The sequence below is a fragment of the Poecilia formosa genome, unplaced genomic scaffold (assembly GCF_000485575.1).
Source record: "Poecilia formosa unplaced genomic scaffold, Poecilia_formosa-5.1.2 Scaffold25, whole genome shotgun sequence".
NCBI lineage: Eukaryota > Metazoa > Chordata > Actinopteri > Cyprinodontiformes > Poeciliidae > Poecilia > Poecilia formosa.
Genome location: NW_006799964.1, coordinates 3,759,055 through 3,777,657, shown reverse-complemented (window position 1 = coordinate 3,777,657; position 18,603 = coordinate 3,759,055). Strand labels below are relative to the sequence as shown.

Here is an 18,603-nt window from a genome sequence, read left to right as displayed (position 1 = left end):
GAGAGAGAATCATCCACTGGATAGTGAATTTCGTGGAAATGTAATTCACTGGTATCACTTGTCGGTTTACTGGACAGCGTGCTTAGATCCGCTCAACCGCATTTTAACATAGTTGTTCCATCCTTCTAATGTTGAACCGGGCGTTGGACACGCTAATGTGTGTGTAAGAGAGAGGGAGCTGTGTGGACAGAGAGAGGAAGAGAGAGAGAAAGAGAGAGAGAGAGAGAGAGAGCGCGCAGTCCAGGTTGGCGCAGGCACCGGTCCCGGAGAACGGAGCATTGTGCACGGTGGCAGCATGGCCTCGTCTCACGGGAGAAGCGACCTGCGCTTCGCGGACTGGATGGCAAGTTTACCGCAGAGCATGCACACTGTCCCGCTCGCCAACATGGCTATCCCCGGTAGGTTTGTTATTATGTCTTTTTATTTCCACCAGCCCCGTTAAATCACGCGTGGATAATGGCCATTTGTTTCCATCAGCGCGCGTCTGATCCCGGGCTAGTAAGATGACAAAACATTGTTTTGTTGGGGGAAGTGGGGGGTTTAACACCGTGCCTTTGCAAACTTCTGTGTTTCACTTTGCCTTTAATTAAAGTCCGTTGGGCAGAAATGGGCATGACTTTAACTGTGCATCACTAGAACAAAGGGTGAGACCTGTTGCGCAACAGGATATGTGCCATCTATTTGTTTCACTCCAGCTTGCCCGCGATGTACCTATAAATAGCACATGGGTGACATATAGCTTTTATTTATTCATTTTGCACCCGATGAGTGTACAAGAAGCAGAATTGCTGCTCTGTTTTGTGTTTGTAGCGGGGTGGTGCCCAAGAGGGGATGGGATGAGTTCTGTCGGTGCACTCAGATGATGATGGTGCTGATGATAGGAAATGAGCTGTTAGACCTTTAACCAATCAGTGCGCAGGTCTCTTTAACTCCATTCAAATTAAGACACTCTGGTTGTAAAGCCCAGCGCATATCTGGTCGATAGAAGGGCTTTTTTTTTTTTTTAGAGCCCATTAATTCACAAATATGTTATCTTACGATCAAGAACAGCTGTATACAGATCGTTCTTTCTTTTTTCCCCCCGCCTCACTGTCGTCTTGCTGCCTCTTGGTTGAACATGAACAATCGCTTGCTTTTTTTTTTTTTTTAACGGTTTGCATGTAGAATCATTTTTACATGCAGATGGATTAGTGCTCGGTGTCCAATGAGGCGTGGCATTTTTTTTTTTACCAGCAGTGGCCACATCTCTCAATAACACCTAAAAACCACACTCAATAATGCATTTCTTCATGCATTGAACCTGTCACCAGCAAAGGACAGAGCCAGCAATAACACACGTGCTTTACATGCAGATTAATCATAATTTCCCACACCAAAGTAGCGTGAGAACATGTTCTGTTTCATTTAATTAGGTGTCATTACTTCTCTGCAGCTCTGCTGCCCTTTGCCTGTCCTCCAATTGGACACGGGATTTGAAAAGGCTCACTTAGTCTGGCTTTTTGCGTTTGTTTGCACACACTTCATCATGTTTGCCAAGATAATTCTCAAAAATCCTCAGGATTTTATGAGAGCTTATTTTAGCAGGAACCACGTGTTCCTTTCAGTGTGCAGTTTTTGATTTCTTTCAAGAAGCTCATCTGACATCACTGTCTTTGGTTTCTTCTTCTTGGAATAAATAAGGCTTTGTTTGAAGCATGAACCGAAAAAAAAAAAATCTTTTGACCTTAGATTTAAATAATATCTTTGTAAGATGTGCTAATGCAGATTTTGCCATACTACTGATGACACCTATTCAATTACCCACTGCTTCTATGATCCAGGTCAAAACAATTTTTCCTCCCAAGAAACTCGAAAGGACACCTGTCTGCGTTCCAAGCATTGCACAGCAGTAGGTTTGTAAACGCCTTCTGTGTGATGTGGAAATTGTTTCTTTTGAGGTATCATGCTGCAGAAGGGATTTTTGCAGAGGAGGGAGAGAATGCCCTCCGTGTGGCTTTATGGCACAACAGATTCTCAGAGAAGCATCTGAGTTTGACTGGCACGCTGCAACAACTGTCAAATGATAGGTTGTACCTGCAAGGATCTGCTGGTGCTGTCTCACCCGACTTGTGTTATTCTAACCCTGAGAGCAGGTCTAAAGTTGCCATCGCCGTGGTGCAGGGAACATCCACCCCTGTCTGAATGATTTGCTGATTAAATGGTTCATCTGCTGGTTGCTCTTCTTGTGCTTCTTGCTGGTTTGTTTTAATTTTAAATAATCAATCTTGAAATGGCACACTCAAAAGATTAAGAGGTTAATAATAGGCAAATGGAAAATCACTTCAGTCGATAATTGAGCCTGAGGTGGTGGCTGTGGTGAGGCAGCAGCTAATCTCAAAGTGACCCAGCGCTGCGCACTATGCTACAGTGAGACTCGCTTTTTTATGTGAGCAGATATTGAAAGTAAACTGGATAAAATGCAACAAAAGAAAGACGCGTCAAGCTTATAGTCCACACATACGCTGATGAGGCATTACATTATGACTGCCTGTTTAATAGTGAACTGGTCCTTTCATTTGCTGCCAAATCAGCACTGATCCATAGACTTAAAACCTCAATAGACCTCCGAAGGTTTGCTGTGGCATCCGGTACCTAGATCTTGGTGGCAAATTCTTATGACCTCTTATCGTTGTGAGGTGGATCCTACAGATCCTTGACTGGACTGAAATCTGAGACAAGTTAGCCACCTTTAAATCCTTGTTTAAATTCTCACTTAATTCCCAAACTTTGATTTGCTTCAAAGCACTTTTTAAATGTATTTTGCTGAAAGAGGCCACAGTCATCAGAGAATACATTTCTCTGAAAGATTGCACATTTTCTGTGATGCTTAGAAAAGCGGTTTACGTCAAATTAACATTAGGATGGATGGCAGAATAAAAGTTTTCTCAGGAGAATATTGCCCAAACCATCATGCTGCCTCCACCAGTTTGTCTGGTTCCCATAATGCATTTGCAGGTAGAGGAAACACACCTGGTCGTCCACATAATTCATCAGGCTGCAGATCCGTTGCTCTTTGGTTTATTTCCAATCATTGATATTTTTGGTGGTAAACTTGAATCAGCAGAGACACCCTGCTGCATCAGGACCGACATTACCATGTGTTTTAGCTGCAGTTGCTTGTCTGTTGGACTGGATCATGCAGCCATTGCTTCGTACATGCATCAACAATCCTATGACCTTTCTTGAAACTGATGGATTCTGACCACTGCAGACCAAGAACACTCAGGTTTTGTTACACACTAAAGTGTGGTAGAAAAATAGAAGGAGTTAGTGAGGAACAGCTTTTTCTAGGCACATCCATAAAAAAAGCAACACAATTTTCAGATTGGAAGATTTTGAGCAGCATCTATGGAGAATAGGTGCTATATATAATGTCAGCAAGGAGCATTAATATTGACCAATAATTTGTTATTTACATAATTCTGGTACTGACCTTTCTTGAAACTGATGGATTCTGACCACTGCAGACCAAGAACACTCAGGTTTTGTCACACACTAAAGTATGGTAGAACCAAACATTTATTTTAAGTCCGACTACTTAGGTCGCCCTCTGTTTTTGGAAATTGTTTGACTGAGGTTCACTTGACTTTTTCCTGGGTTTTGCCTCCTTTAGACAAAGATTTATTTTTGCAGTAACATTGGTTGTTCAAGGCTTCAGTATTTCATCTGACCGAGAAAAGCCGCTTGCTGCTAAAGAGAAAACACTCATTGCTGTTTTCTGTTGGATGCTCAGTATCAAATGCACTCTGTTTGAACTGTAAGTCATTCCTTTGTCTTCACACTCAGCGCCCGAGACGAGTTACATCACCAACTAGAGGCTTTTATGTTGTACACATCTAAACAATAGTAACCATCAGTGTGTAATATTAACGCGTGCAAACCAGACCTATCAAATTTTGGGCCATGAAGAACAAATAAAATAAAATAAAAAGTGTAACTTATTGACCAAACTACATGCGAGACATGACCAACCTACTGTCTCCCACTAGCAATGAGTTACAGTATTCAGACCACAAAATGATAACATGACATTTCCCTGTCCTGTAATCAGCAAAGATGATTTTATGACATCTGTACATTTGATTTGATTTAATTAAGTGCTGTTAAGTGTTGTCAGTTGACCTATAATAATAAAGAGATTTAATGTGGTTAATCATGTTAGAGATGTGAGCTTAGTTCAGAAAGCTTATAGGTGATGAACTATGAAATATGTTTTCTTCATTTATTTTATGTTCTCCCAAATAAAGTCTTAATATATATATATATATATATCTAGGTAGGGCTGCTCAATTTATTGCAAATGTATAATTATTTCAAAATCACTATGTGCAATATTCATATTACTTTGGACTGTTTGTATTTTTTTCATTTTGCTGTCCCTGCATGCACGGTCAGTTTGAGGTGTTGCTGCAAGGTTACGGACTCGATTCAAGCGATTGTTGCCAGATCCAGAAGAAGTGATTGCAGCGAGTCAGTGACTCACTGCAATCTGTTGGGTTTCCATAGATAGAAAACTTTTTAACCAATTTGAGTAGCAAATAGAACTTTACTGCACTGTTTGAAAACTACAATAAATTTGGAATTTATCTACTTCATCTGTGTGATCGGATTAAAGGGACTTTTTTTTTGTAAAGTGCATTGAGACAATGTTGGAATTGGTGCTATGTAAGTAAACTGAGATCTATATAATCGAAATAATCTCTGAGCGAGTTTGCATCTGTTCCAGTTCAATAATATACTGCCAAAATATAAAGACCAAAATGGCAAAAAAGTGAAATGACCAACCATTCATAGAAAATTTGCTCTTTTGCAGCTGGCTGAATGAACAGCTGACCTACAGCTTTTGTTTTATCATTGACTTTGTTTTTTTTTACTCCTCACTGCGAAACTCACTCTTTTTCCCGCATTATCAACTTCCACACTGAAGTAAAGAATAACGCTAATACTGCAACATATTGTGACGTGTAGATATTGTGCTTTCAGTTATTTGAAAAGGATTCAATTTTTCTCACTTTTACTGGCTAGTCTCTAATCAGGAGTGGTTAAGCATAAAATTGTGTATTTCCAGCGACTAGCCAATTTCTAAGTGCATTTTGTTTTGTGCTATTATTAAAAAAAATCTTCTAAAGCGTGTAGAACAAATTGAAACATAATCATTTAGTTCTAGGTTACAGAAAAGCTTTGGGAATCATGTTGCGTAATTTCCAGAATATGGTTAGGACAGTCCATAAATAAGAGTTTATTATTTTTGACTATAGGATTGGGTCCAACTGTTTCTAAAATAGCAGGATTTCTGCAGTGCCCAAAGACACCAGTGACTCATTTGTCACCTAGAGGAGAGTTGACTCATTGCTGTTGTGAAACTTGATTGAAAATGGGCCAGAAAAAAAATAGAAGGAGTTAGTGAGGAACAGCTTTTTCTAGGCACATCCATAAAAAAAGCAACACGATTTTCAGATTGGAAGATTTTGAGCAGCATCTATTGAGAATAGGTGCTATATATATAATGTCAGCAAGGAGCATTAATATTGACCAATAATTTGTTATTTACATAATTCTGGTACTGAGCTTTTTTTTTAAGTAATATAAAATAAAATGCTGTGACTCATAACTTGACGCAGCAGCATTGGCTTTGTGTTATTTCTAACATCTTTACATATCTTTGTAAGCATTCTGCTGCTTTTCTGTTTCTCCCGTCTACCACTAACACTTTAGTGTTGGTAACAGTTGCAACTTTTGTCCAACCAGTAATTATGCATGGAACCATGCCTTCTCTGGCTTATAGAAATTCTAGAAAACTAGATGGCTCTCCAGTCCTACAAATGGCTGTCCAACTTAAAGTTGTAGTTGTGGCTGATGAAAGATGGGTCACATGAAGGAAAAGGGGCTTTAAATTTCTTTTTTTCCCTCAAGCTATTCAGTAGGGAACTGGGTAGGCCATTTTTCAGCAGCTATTACTGGATCTGTGAGGTGAATGCCACACACTCCCCGACTGCACATTATTCACTGAGTTGGTCAAGAATGATGTGCCAAAGATGTTATGAATTCGTTTCCCTTGAGTTTCATCACTTGCAGTGATTAGAAGGAAAATATGACACACCATAATGTGTCATATACGTGTGTGTGTGTGTGTGTGTGTGTGTGTGTGCGTGTGCGCGCGCGTGTGTGTGTGTCACGTCCAGCAGGTACATGCACAGTAAGTGTCTTCAAATACAGTTTTTGATATTTCAAAATTTAGATTTGTTGACGCCCAAAGGTCAAGTTGTAGGACTTTAAATCCCTTGAGTGGGTACGACCGCCTTCCCATAATCCTAATCTTTAGTTTATGTCACAGATTCCATGTCAAAAAGTGAGGACTCTGGCTTGGTCATTTCAAAATATTAATGTTATTTAAATTCAGAAGACACATGTTTCCAAAAATAAAGGAATAATTGAAAAGCTATGTATGCCGGTGGTGTGAATAACTTGGATAACAGAATGTGCCTCGAAAACAGAAATTGCATAATGAAATAAATTATGGATGTCGGCTGACAAAGGAGTTGATATAGAGATCAGACTGTATACAACGGTCTAAAAGCAGTGGGATTTACATATAGAAAAGCTAAGCACACCACAGCTGCCATGGACTGTAGATGATTGGATGAAGGTGGCATTTTGAGATGAATTCAGGATCTGCACCAGCCAAGAATGTGATTCTGCAGCTATCTCAATAAAACATGTCCAGATGTCCTCAGTACAGTTGCATATATTGACATGTTTGACACTTTTTTCATTTTATTTATCGAAACCAGGCTGGCTAAGATTAGAATACAATATCAGACCAATAATAATAGAAAAGGATCTTTGATGTAGACATTAGACTTCGTGAATAGTTGTTTTATGCCTAACTAGAGGTATTCTTTTAAAAGGTATTTTAATCCGAAAATTGAGCCTCATCGAAACACACATTCAGATTTATTGAATATGACTGGAAATTTGTCAAAGTCAAAATTTAACATAATTAATAACCATAGCACTTGTATTTTTTTCTTACTAAGGTAATACAACAGAAAACATTTCCCTTGGAATGGTTTTATTTTATTTAATTAGAGAAATATTAGAATATTTCTTTCTATGTTTTTTCTCTTTCTAAAAAATATAGTGGATTTGTTTTTATTAAAATTTCACATTTAAATAGCTTTTTGGGGTATCCAACAATTAAAATGTTATTTTTGTCATTTTATTTCTAATATCACTGCCCCTATATACTATAATGTGGACACTAACGTTAAAACTGCACCAATCTCCTCTGTTCTGATGTACGTTTAAAACTTTTTAGAATTTCTGAGTTCCTTAGATATTTTTCTGACAAAAACTGGAGGTTTTATAATGATTTCCATGTATGATTCTTCTACTTCTGCATTTGCCTATAATTCAGTTCAGATCAGAAGGACCAATAAATCTAATTTTACATATTTTTGCCAGAAATGGAATCATACTATGAACACACAGGAATAGAATAGAATAGAATAGAATAGAATAGAATAGAATAGAATAGAATAAAATGCTAATGTGATAAGATCATGGGAAAGCAGCACTCATGAATGACAGTAATACTACATGGATCTCAGAAGGTGAAATATAGGTGAGAGGATTAGAGACCTGTAGGTTAAATTAATCTTTTCCATAAAAATTTCCTGTACTGCATCCTGTCACTTTCCATTTCCTTCTCACTTTCTCTTCTTCTCTCCTGTCCTCGGCATCCAAAAATAGATCTGAAAAGGTTTCATGGTGAGCTGAAATGCTTTTTCTCTCTCAAAAACCCCCGGATTCGAACCAGCAGTGGTCCTTTCTGAATGCGCCGCTCTCATGCAGGGAGAATCACTCATTTAATTCCAGTCAATTTTCAAGACAACGCTGCCATCATAATCATCAATAAGTCTTTTCTCAGCCGGTTCCAGCTTTACTTTTCTGCTTTCTGTTCTTCGGCTCTTTCCCTCATGTTCCAGTGTGGACATGACATCTTCATGTCTACACCTGACATGTGATTGCATGGCCGACTGTCAGAAGAAAATGGTTCTCACTGCTTCCGCAGTCTGTTCTGCTGTCAGACTGGTATGAAATCCATGTAGTGTTTAAGACAAGACAGGTTTCTCTGAGTCTTTTTTTATTACATCACTTTTTATGTTTAGCATTTATTGTTGAATAGAAGCCCTAAGAGGCCCCATTTACAGCCCTAAGAACACAGAAATGCCATGTGATACAAAAACGGAACTATTCCGGGAACATAAAATAAGTAATTGCATCACCATGAAAATACAGTTCCTTTGGTGACCAACGTGGTGGCAGGACCATGCTGTAGGTACGTAACGGGAACAGGGAAGCTGGTCTGAGGTGAGGGGAAGATGGACAGAAAGACTTGAAAGTTTATAACCTCATGGATAAGACTTGAAACTGAGGAGGAGGTCCATCTTCCACCAAGACAGCTCACTCATAATTACAACACAGTTGTTTAGATCAAAACATATTCATGTGATACAATAGTTCAGCCAAAGTCCAGACCACAATCCAATTTAGAATATGTGGCAAAATTTCACAAAAGCTCTTCGTCCAGCTTGACAAAGCACACGCTTTTCCAGAGAAGAGTCTCCAGATGTACAAAGGTGGCAGAGACAAATCCCCAAATCTTTAATTGCAGTGTGACATATTTCTGTAACATCTGGACTCATAGATACACTTCTGACTACTCAGGTTTTTGTTTGTAAAAGACGTTCAAATTGTTTTAGACTTTTGCAGTTATGTATTATTTTGTTTGGTCTGTTAAATAACTACATGTGTTAATAAGTTCGAGGTCTATGAATGCTCTTGCATAGACCTTGAACAACATACTCAGATCTCATGTACATCTCAATATATTATTCAGTCACACTGTTCGACGTGTTTTGTTCTTTTCCTTAGTATAACTAGAAATTATATTTTATCCGATATTTGTGAATAAAGGATCTAAAAAGTTGATAAGAATTCAAAGTCTGCTGATATTTCAGGATCCGTTGTGAGCAGGATTTACTGTTTTTGCTGTAATCTTTGTCATACGAAGTTTGCAAAAAGCAACATTAAACTGAAGCAAACGGCATTAAACAGTAGTTTTTAGAAGAATTAAATGTGACCTCTATCATTTATTTTAACACATTTCGATAAATCTTTTAGGTGTGAGACATACATTTTCATCATACATATTTAAAGCATTTTTCTCAGCACTCCACAAACAAACCTTATTTCTTTTTTTGTCTTAGAAGCTCAGATTTAAAATAAATCCCAAGAGTTGTAATCTTGCTGAAAAGTCAAGGGACTTATAACTTTGATATTTTTTTTCATATGCTATGTATGTTTTCTTTAGTATGCTATCACAAAAATGTTTAGATCGCCTGGAGTCCTCCTAAAAACATTATCAACCGAATGAATCCTTGATTTTTAAACTTTATATAGCAATTAATGTAATGCAGGTTTGCTTTTAGTCCAGAATGATCAAGTTTGGAAGCCCCAATCTCATATGAGATGGTTTCTATCAGCAATGTTTGATTAATCACAGTTCTTACTTTCCGTTTTAAAGAATGTGGCAGAAAAATCTTTTTCCACCCCCCAAGTGGCTTCCTACTGAGATGTGGATAGACATTTTCCAAAGTCCACTACTGATTAGTTAATCAGCTCCTCTTGACAACTCCTTCCCCAGAAGCTGCAGGCTCCCAGTGCAGCTGAGCACAGAGACTCAGACAGAAAGAGATGCAAACCAAATATAGAGCTAGGAAAAAAAGATGCACCGCTGAGTCAGAATGGTGGCCTCAGAATGCTTTTAAGATTTGGTGGCAATAAATGCATGTGCTTTGTTCTGTTTTTTTTTTTTATCTTAGCGTAAATTTCTTGAAAAGCTATTTGTTATTTTCCTTTCACACCTCTGACTCACTGAGGGCAGAGGCACAAAGCTGTTAGCATTCGCCAAATGTTTGCAAACTTCATTTTGAAAGACACAAAGGTAGATCTGATTTTCCCAGCATAAATAACTCTATGCTATGCTGTTGCAGTTTCCCAACATTTAACTGAGGCTTTAAGGTTAAAACCGGTTTGTGCTTCTGAATATTTATGAAAGGTTCAGCCATTCTTGTTGTCATCCTCCAAAACAAAAACTCTTTGCTTTTGCAGACTGGGTGGGGGGTGGGGGGAAATCTGGAGTTTTTTGGGCTTTTTTGCGCAACTAAAAATCCTTCCACGGTAAATGATTATTCTGGTTAAATCAGTCGCTTTTGAGCTGAGATTTTACCTTCAGATGAGCTGAGTAATATAGAAATGAAGCGTCATGAACAGAACTCCAAGTGGATTCCTTATGCGGGCCAACAGTGTGGTTATGGACCAGTAACATAGGCTCTCTCTTCTCCAGTTCCACGTTTGTGTTCTAACCTGGGAAAACTGGCTTGTCCAAGTGGTGTGACAACTTCTACATATCTCCCTCCCTTTTTCAACTCTGTTAAAATTTGTGCATTATAACTCAGAATTGTAGTTATTGAAACCTTTTGTTTAAATAACTGAGAGCCACATTTGTTTTCCTTTTTCCCTGTCACATTGTGTGTGGAATTAGTTTTTTGTGGTATAAGTGACCTTTATTCACTAGTAGATGGACAGCAAGAGGCTGAGAATCGAACCGGTTGAGAGCTGCAGCCTTTGCATATGGAGCCCTGCTATTTTACTCAACCATGTGGTTCAGAATTTTGATATTTTATTGGATAAATTATGAGACTAAGTGATTTTTCATTTTACGTGCTTTGATGCTGATTATTGTAGCATATCAGATGCTAATGATGTTATTTGCTTCCAGCTTCCATTTAATATATAAAGAAAAAAATATCACGCTGAAAAGATTTTTGAATTATGATATATGTAAAGAAGCAAAACTTCCTGTGCCAAAAAGGGAAAGACGAAAACAAAACAAACCAAAATATAAAAAAATAAAAAAATAAAAATAAAAATCCAGCGGTGCAGCTGCTGCAGCTGGTTAAGGTCACGGCGTGTTACACTGTGACCCTAACGGTGCGGCTCAGCCAGCAGTGATGCAGTTAGCTCCACCGCCCCAGGATTCAGCTGTCCACCCTGCTTATGGTCATTCTCTGAGCTGGCTGTGAAGACCTGGCTCTGGTTCGTGTAGATGGTTGAAGGTCAGTTCGGGCTGCATGTCAGCTTGTTGATGGAAGGGGTGGGTGGTCCTTCAGTGTGCCTAAAAAGCAAGGAATGGGATTTTGTGGCAGGAGTGATTGCAATGGCAAGGACAGGGCCTACTAACATGTACAGTTATCACAACATATTTACCTTGTCAAGCTGGCATGGGAGGACATAACTTCCATGTTTAATAACTGGAATTAACTTTTTGACATATTTTAAATAAATGCAAAGATCTCAGTTTTTCTGTATTTTCACCTTCAGACAGCGTCTAGCCTTCATATCTCCACTTTTAGATTTTTTTTTAGTTTTTTTTTTTTGTTGAAACTAGGATGATCGAGGAAATAGAGTTTATTGCTTGTTTCACGTAAACCACTTTGAACTGCCTTGTTGCTGAAATGCACTGTACAAATTAACTTAATTTATACCATTATAATGTCCTTATTTGCTTACTATTAAACACTTAACATCCAAAATTGTCCACCTGCTTGACAGTCAAAGCAAAATAGCCCTTGTTGTACCATACTTGAGTTCAAACCAAATGATTATAAGGGCCACAGCTAAGTGCAAGTGAGCCATGGAAATAGGAAAAGATAAAATGTTTATCAAAAAAGTTGGGAAATATAATGGATGAAAAGTATTATTGTTACCATTCACAGATTTTCTTCATTTGATTGAAGTTTTCAGAGTTCATGGTGCTATTATTCAGCTACTTGTTGCCATGGCACCCTGGTACATTACTTTACTGACCCCTTTCTTGCCAGCTGGCTTTCACCAGGAATAAAACCTGCAACTGACAGTGCCTTCATGCAGACTCGTGTTTGTGTCCTCCTTTAGGTTCTCACGACTCCTTCAGTTTCTACATTGATGAGGCATCCCCAGTGGGCCCCGAGCAGCCAGAGACAGTGCAGAACTTTGTGTCTGTTTTTGGTACAGTAGCCAAGAAGCTAATGAGGAAATGGTTGGCCACGCAGACTATGAACTTCACTAGCCAGCTGGAGGCCGGGATCCGTTTCTTTGACCTGCGCATCTCCACCAAGCCCCGTGACCCCGACAACGAGCTGTACTTCGCCCACGGGCTCTTCAGTGCCACGGTCAGCAGAGAAGCACACAGCTCTGATGTTTTTTTTGATGCAATGACTTTTTGGTGATACTTGTGGTTGCTAAGTGATGTTATTTCATTTCCTTGCACGTGGCAGTTTATTTAACTGTATGCTCGAGTGCAGACTGAGAGCCTAATTGTGCAAGGTACTTCAAGAGGTTCAAGTGGAAAGTCAAAGCTTTTTATGCATTTAGATTTTGGTGTCAGAATGTCAGTAGACGGATTTCTTATTAGTGGTGATTTTCATGTGTCTGTTTTCAGGTCCGTGAGGGTTTAGAGCAGATCACCAGCTTCCTATCAGCACATGCCAAAGAAGTCGTTTTCCTGGACTTCAACCACTTCTACGGTGTGCAGAACCTGCACCATGAAAAGCTGGTGGCCATGCTGAAAGAAGTTTTTGGAGAAAAACTCTGCCCAGTGGTTTTTGCTCAAGAGGTATAAATGCATCTATATTTCAACAATGCAGCCCCCTGTAATTTATTTCAAGAGTTTTGTAACTTTAACAACTTGTGTCCATGAGGATATAAACTTTTTGAGTGGTCTCAGCCCTGCACTGCACAGAAGACTCTTTACGTTTTTATCCACACTTTGATGATTGTCATTTCTTTAATGATAGTTTTTTCTTTTTATCTTTTATGAACATTCCATTTTTAGTCGGTTTCATTTTTCAGAAGGTTTTATTTTCAGTATACTCGTAATCATTTTGCAGCCTGACTTGTACTAAAGCACCTTCTCTCCCCGTCTTTCTGGCTTATCACATGTAGAAGATACTCTAATAAACCATTGCTTTGACATCTTCTTATCTCACAGTCACTCTCTTATCACAGTGGGCTCCAATAAAGATTTCAGTCTTGATTTTGTCATGGTGAATTGGGTGACGTGCAGCTGGAATGTCAAAGACTTTTCTCTCTTCACTTCTCCATATCTTAGCCGTTGCCAGAACTGTACTCATCTGAGATCTCAGAGGTTTTTCCTGGAATCTGCTGCAGCCATTACCCCAGTTTGGAGATCACCACTGAGTCCTTGACATTTCATAGCTTTTTTGTTTGCTATTTGAACCTATGGCATTTTTTTTTCTGCTTCTCATATTACCTTGCTGTTGCTCTTAATCATTTTGATCTGTGATTCTCTGCTCTGTTTTGTCCCTCACCACAAAGTCTGATCGGCTAGTCGTTTCTTGTTTCTCAGGCTGAAAGTCCCACAGTAGCAATGGTAGTTCAGATAGCCTCCCTCTGGATCTGATACCAATGCTTTTATTTTTACAAGTGGATTAAAAAGGTCACATTTCAAATCTGTTTTAAGGAATCTGTGAGTATATGTCAAAGTGAGTAAAATATCTCAGTCTCTGTTTGAATTGTCTTTAAATTTCGGTTTCCGTATTGGTCTCCGATGCATTGAGCTTTTTACAAAAATGTCAGGTTTTTGTTAACAACATCTCCCTTCAGTGTAGAATATTACAGTTCAAGGGAACCAGTATCATTAGATTTTATTGGAAATGACCAAAAGTAGTTACATATCTCATAAAACAAATAAAATGGCCCTATTATGGCCATTTGCCAACTTATGTATCAAATACTAACTTTCTCTAGCTTTACCCTAAAGCCATTTTTCTCACAGTGCCTAAATTATAAGAAAACAGGGTGCAGTCGCTCCCAATGGGCTGGATGTACAAGTAAGCTAATTGTGAGACTACTCACCCTGTAGTGAGTAGTCTCACTACTCTAAATAAATAGAGGCTGGACCTCTATTTATTTAGATCTGTGTCTTTAAAAGGAGATTAATATTTATGCAATTATTTATTTTATGTCAAATATTTTCTTATTTAGATGTCATTTTGTATAAATCAGTTTTCTCTTTGACATGATTCTTTTGTCTACATTTTTTTTAAAAAGACACATTATACATCATGATGGATTTGGGTAAAAAGGGTAAAGCATTCAAGGCACTGCATATATCAAAGCACTGCACAACCTTTCTGTCATCTTGCGCTCCTCTGATCTTGATTCTGCCAATATCGTCTTCTCTATTGCACACAAATGAAATAAAACATGCAGATTAATGTATTTTTCCAGTCAAATTAAATGAAACCGAGACCCGCGATATTCAATTTTTCAATTGTTTGGATGCTTCTTTATGCACAATTGATCTGGTTGAACTCACAGTAGAGGAGGGTTCATTACTCATTAAATGATCTGTTATCCTGTAATTCCCCGCCTATACACAGGTGACTCTGAAGTATCTTTGGGAGAAGGAGTACCAGGTGCTTGTCTTCTACCACCACCCCATGGCCCTGGAGGTTCCCTTCCTGTGGCCCGGCCAGATGATGCCTGCTCCGTGGGCCAACACCACCGACCCAGAGAAGCTTGTTCAGTTTCTCCAGGCGTCTGTAACTGACCGCAGGTTTGCAAACAGCATTTATTTCAATAACCAACTCTCATACGATTCTGATCAGAAGTTTACATACACATGTTCTTTTCTTCTGCAGGAGGAAGGGGACGTTCTTCGTCTCCCAGGTGGTTCTCACACCAAAGGCAAGTACTGTGATGAAGGGCGTGGCCAGCGGACTGAGGGAGACGATAACGGAAAGGTATTTATTCCAGAGAGGCCAAAAAAAATAAAAAAAACCCAACAAAAACATTGTTACGCTTGTTTTCAGCATAACGATAGGGCATGCAAATCATGCAGAGTTTACACCAATTAGGAAAAAGAGCAACAACCATCTGGGACCAAAACTGCTGCTACACCTCAAGCGCCAGCGGTCTCTGAGGTGGCATAATTTACCCATAACAACTCACGGTGTGGACACGCAGAGATAGAAATACGTGAGCCGTTGTGGCATTAAATAACTTAATCAGCATGTGTGTTGGGTTTTTACAAATGTCCCCCAGCATTTGGCCGTGACCTCATTTGAGCTGGTTTGTTGGCTTTAAAAGTAACAAAACCATTGCTTTTTTTTTTTTCTCTTTGTTCTCTGTGTACCTCCCCCGTGTTGCAGGACTCATTTTCTAGGCTTATCCCCAGCTTTGTCTGTGTTTCACTCCATCTTAATGTCACCAGCTTGTTAAAAGCTTTGGCACCAAAACCATCAATTTTCCTGGTATGAATTATTCATTTGGTAATTCCTCTATCAGCCATTCTCACCAGGCAGTCAGCTGCAGACATCCTTCAAAGTTCCAAGCATTCATTTCACAACACTCACAAATCAGTAGAGGACTCTGCAATGCAAGAAAACAGTCGTGCATGAGATGGGGTGTGGGGAGGGAGAAAAATCCTAGAATTTGGTGGGGGCGGGGGGCACGTGGAGTGAGGTATCTGCAAAGATAACGTCCTCCCCTGTTGCTCGATATTCATGAACATGTCCGACAAGAGCTCAGAGTGCACTTCTCATAGCCCGACACCAGCTGTGAGAAGGACACAGCCAAACATCACACGCTGTGTTAAAAAAGTCTTTTATCACAGCTCGTTTTTCCGTACACAAAACTGTGTTTTATCCCTTTCTCTGACAAACAATACTGTACCATGTCAACGGTACAATACCATAAACTCCCAGGGGAGGGGGGGGAGAGGAGGAGGATTTAAACAATTAATACTGATAGAGAAACATTTACCTGAAGCATCTGCCCTTTTTTCCCCCTAACATGCTATCGTATGTGTGTCTTTTGTTTGTTTCTGTTCTCCTTCTCAGGGCGTTACCGGGCATGATGCAGTGGATCAGATCTCAAAGACCCGGGGAGAATGGCATCAACATTATTACAGCCGATTTTGTCGAGCTCGGTGAATTCATCAGCGCCGTCATCAGCCTCAACTATCATCACCTGAATGAAGACGAAGATGACGACGCAACCTGAGAGCCCACGTTGGGACACCAGAGAGCGCAGCTGCCACCACCGGATGACGGGTGTTCTGGGCTCTGCTCTCAATCTACGCTCTTTGGCATTTATTTCAGGAGGGAAGCGATGTTGCGGCTCCTTTCTCTTTATTTAGGGCTATAGTGGACTGAGAGACCAGGGAGGATGGAGAAGAGACCAAGATTAGGCTGGTGGAAAAAATACACTGATGTTTGGTTGGAGCACCATGAGAATGAGGTTAATTTGTTTCCTATTTTTGGGATCAAGACCTTTTTTTATTTCCAGATTTAGTGGTTATTTAAGTTACTCCCTCAGCTGTAAAAATATCTGCTTTTCCCTCAAATATACCGTCTTCAGGCTCGCAACCCCGTCTAACACAGGTTTTCAGAGCATAATTACCTTCAACTGATTTTACTTTTACATCCGTCTTGATATTCTAGTGATAATAACAGTTTTGCCACAGGGTGTTTTAAATAAATATGTGTAACTGAAATCGTTGGCTCGTAAATTGTAGCTAGCTCTCGTATGTCCCGTTTGAAAAATCAGTCCAAGTGCAGTCTTTTTATTTATTTATTTTTTGGTTATTTTTCAGACAATATGCATCCCCTTTCATGTCACTCACTGCATGTGTTTTTCAAACACTCCTCCTGAAGTTTGGCTGCAGAGTGTCATAAAAATGTGGTGTTCCGGTGTGTTTATTCATTACACTGACAAGAAAATCATTTCCATATTTGTCCTCCAGCAGTAATCTCTCATTGAGGTTTTTACTCAGTAGCGATATGCACTGTAGTTGGAATTACAGCCGAGACATTTATCATCAGGCAGCTGTGGATTGATTGATTAAAACCGTGGATTCGCTCATTTATAACCACACAGGAAGAGAGAGCCAGAGAGCAGCTTGGCTAACAGGGGAATAATATCTATGCTGTCGGTGCAGATATATTTTCTCCATCTGCATTTGACAATAATTTCCCCATTTTCATAACAAGCATCTACTTGCTCTGTTAGAAATGCACTTAGATGCACTTATTCCCTCATTTCTAATGGTCAAAACATCCAACTGTTTGTTCTACAACATGGTGGATTCTAAGTTGCGATAGCCAAGTGTAAATGATTATATTTTGGTACATGACTGTACCCACAGTCTGCCTTTTTTTTGGGACTAACTTGACCCTTGTATGTTTGTTTGTGTTCATTTCTGTACCGCAGCACGTGAGTCACTGTGAGATGTTCTCCTTCATAATAACAGGGGACAACACTTCTTAGCAGGCACTTAGCAACTTAATTCAAGTCAGAAAATTATAAACGTGTTAGATTAAGCAGTCCAAATGTGGCCACCGTGCTTTACGATGAGTTTAATTTACTGAATTTTGTGTCACAGATTGATGGTTAATAAAAAAATGGTAGTTATGAAGCTCAGTAAAATACACTACACCTTATCAGGATTACATGCACTCACCAATAACATTCCAAACATCTATAATATACCTATATCCCTTGAAAATGACTGATGTTTTGTTCCAGCTGTAGTTTCTGCAGTTCAGCTTTAATATGCTTCTCCAGCAAGCATTAACTCTGTTAAAAGGATAGTGCAGATTTTTTAAAAAGTTACTTTAAGTAAAGTTATCATCAGTAATGATACACTATGTAGGCAAACACTATACTGCAGTGAGCTTGTTAGAAAAATTATGAAATCTGCAGTGCGGTGGCAGCTGACAGCTAGCCAGACAGACCCTTCTTTTAGTTATTTTAGCAATTTAAAATGACTCATACTGAAACAGAGGATATCCATAGGATTACTGTATATTAGCGGTCTACTGTATTGCAAGCCAAAGTTGTGAAGTTTGTAGATGTTTTGTCTGCTGAACATCTGCAGCTGCTGGCTGCATCTGCTGCCTCGGAGTCTGAACCATGTCTTTAAGAAAGCTACTATAAAGTTCTGACAACACATCACTTAAAACTCACGGAAATCATCTGTCACATACAGCTACAGTCGTAAAAAAAAAAAAAAAAACTGGCATCTTGATCCTGATGACAATTTTAAGATGAGATTATGGAATCTCATAATCTCATTTTAAAAATAAAGTTATTTTAACTTTTTTTCTCTACTTTAACATTTCTTGTTGATAATTTACTTAACGCATTTCAGAGTGGTTTCAGTTAATCTCAGGCAAAACAAAGCTACAGAAAACATTTTTCTAATCCTTTTGCTTTAAATTTCACACAATTTAAACACTAGAGTTGCTTTACACATACTTAATTGCCTAAGCTGACAACAAACAGTCCGGGAATGTTTGAGACGAGTTGCATATCACATATGCAAGTCAACTGAATGACTAATTGGTGCGTCATTCAGTGCGGTAAAATCTGACATAAAAAGTTCTTCCGCTGCTATAATAACTTTAAATTACACGTGCAGAGAAGGACAAA

The 18,603-nt window shown here is 39.0% G+C and overlaps 1 protein-coding gene across 1 annotated transcript; it reads left to right on the top strand.

Moving 5' to 3' along the window:
• The first annotated feature begins 64 nt into the window (after positions 1-64).
• On the top strand, positions 65-17,014 carry LOC103135459 (PI-PLC X domain-containing protein 3). The gene is made up of 6 exons (XM_007548196.2): positions 65-398; positions 12,061-12,317; positions 12,587-12,760; positions 14,550-14,725; positions 14,811-14,912; positions 16,011-17,014. The coding sequence occupies exons 1-6, from the start codon at positions 296-298 to the stop codon at positions 16,171-16,173; spliced, it is 975 nt and encodes a 324-aa protein (XP_007548258.1). The 5' UTR covers positions 65-295; the 3' UTR covers positions 16,174-17,014.
• The last annotated feature ends 1,589 nt before the right edge of the window (positions 17,015-18,603 follow it).

Coding starts and splice junctions, on each gene's coding strand:
- LOC103135459 (XM_007548196.2), top strand. CDS start 296: ATGGCCTCGTCTCACGGGAGAAGCGACCTGCGCTTCGCGGACTGGATG. Junction 12,318..12,586: donor ACGGGCTCTTCAGTGCCACG/GTCAGCAGAGAA, acceptor GTCTGTTTTCAG/GTCCGTGAGGGTTTAGAGCA. Junction 14,913..16,010: donor AGGGAGACGATAACGGAAAG/GTATTTATTCCA, acceptor TCTCCTTCTCAG/GGCGTTACCGGGCATGATGC.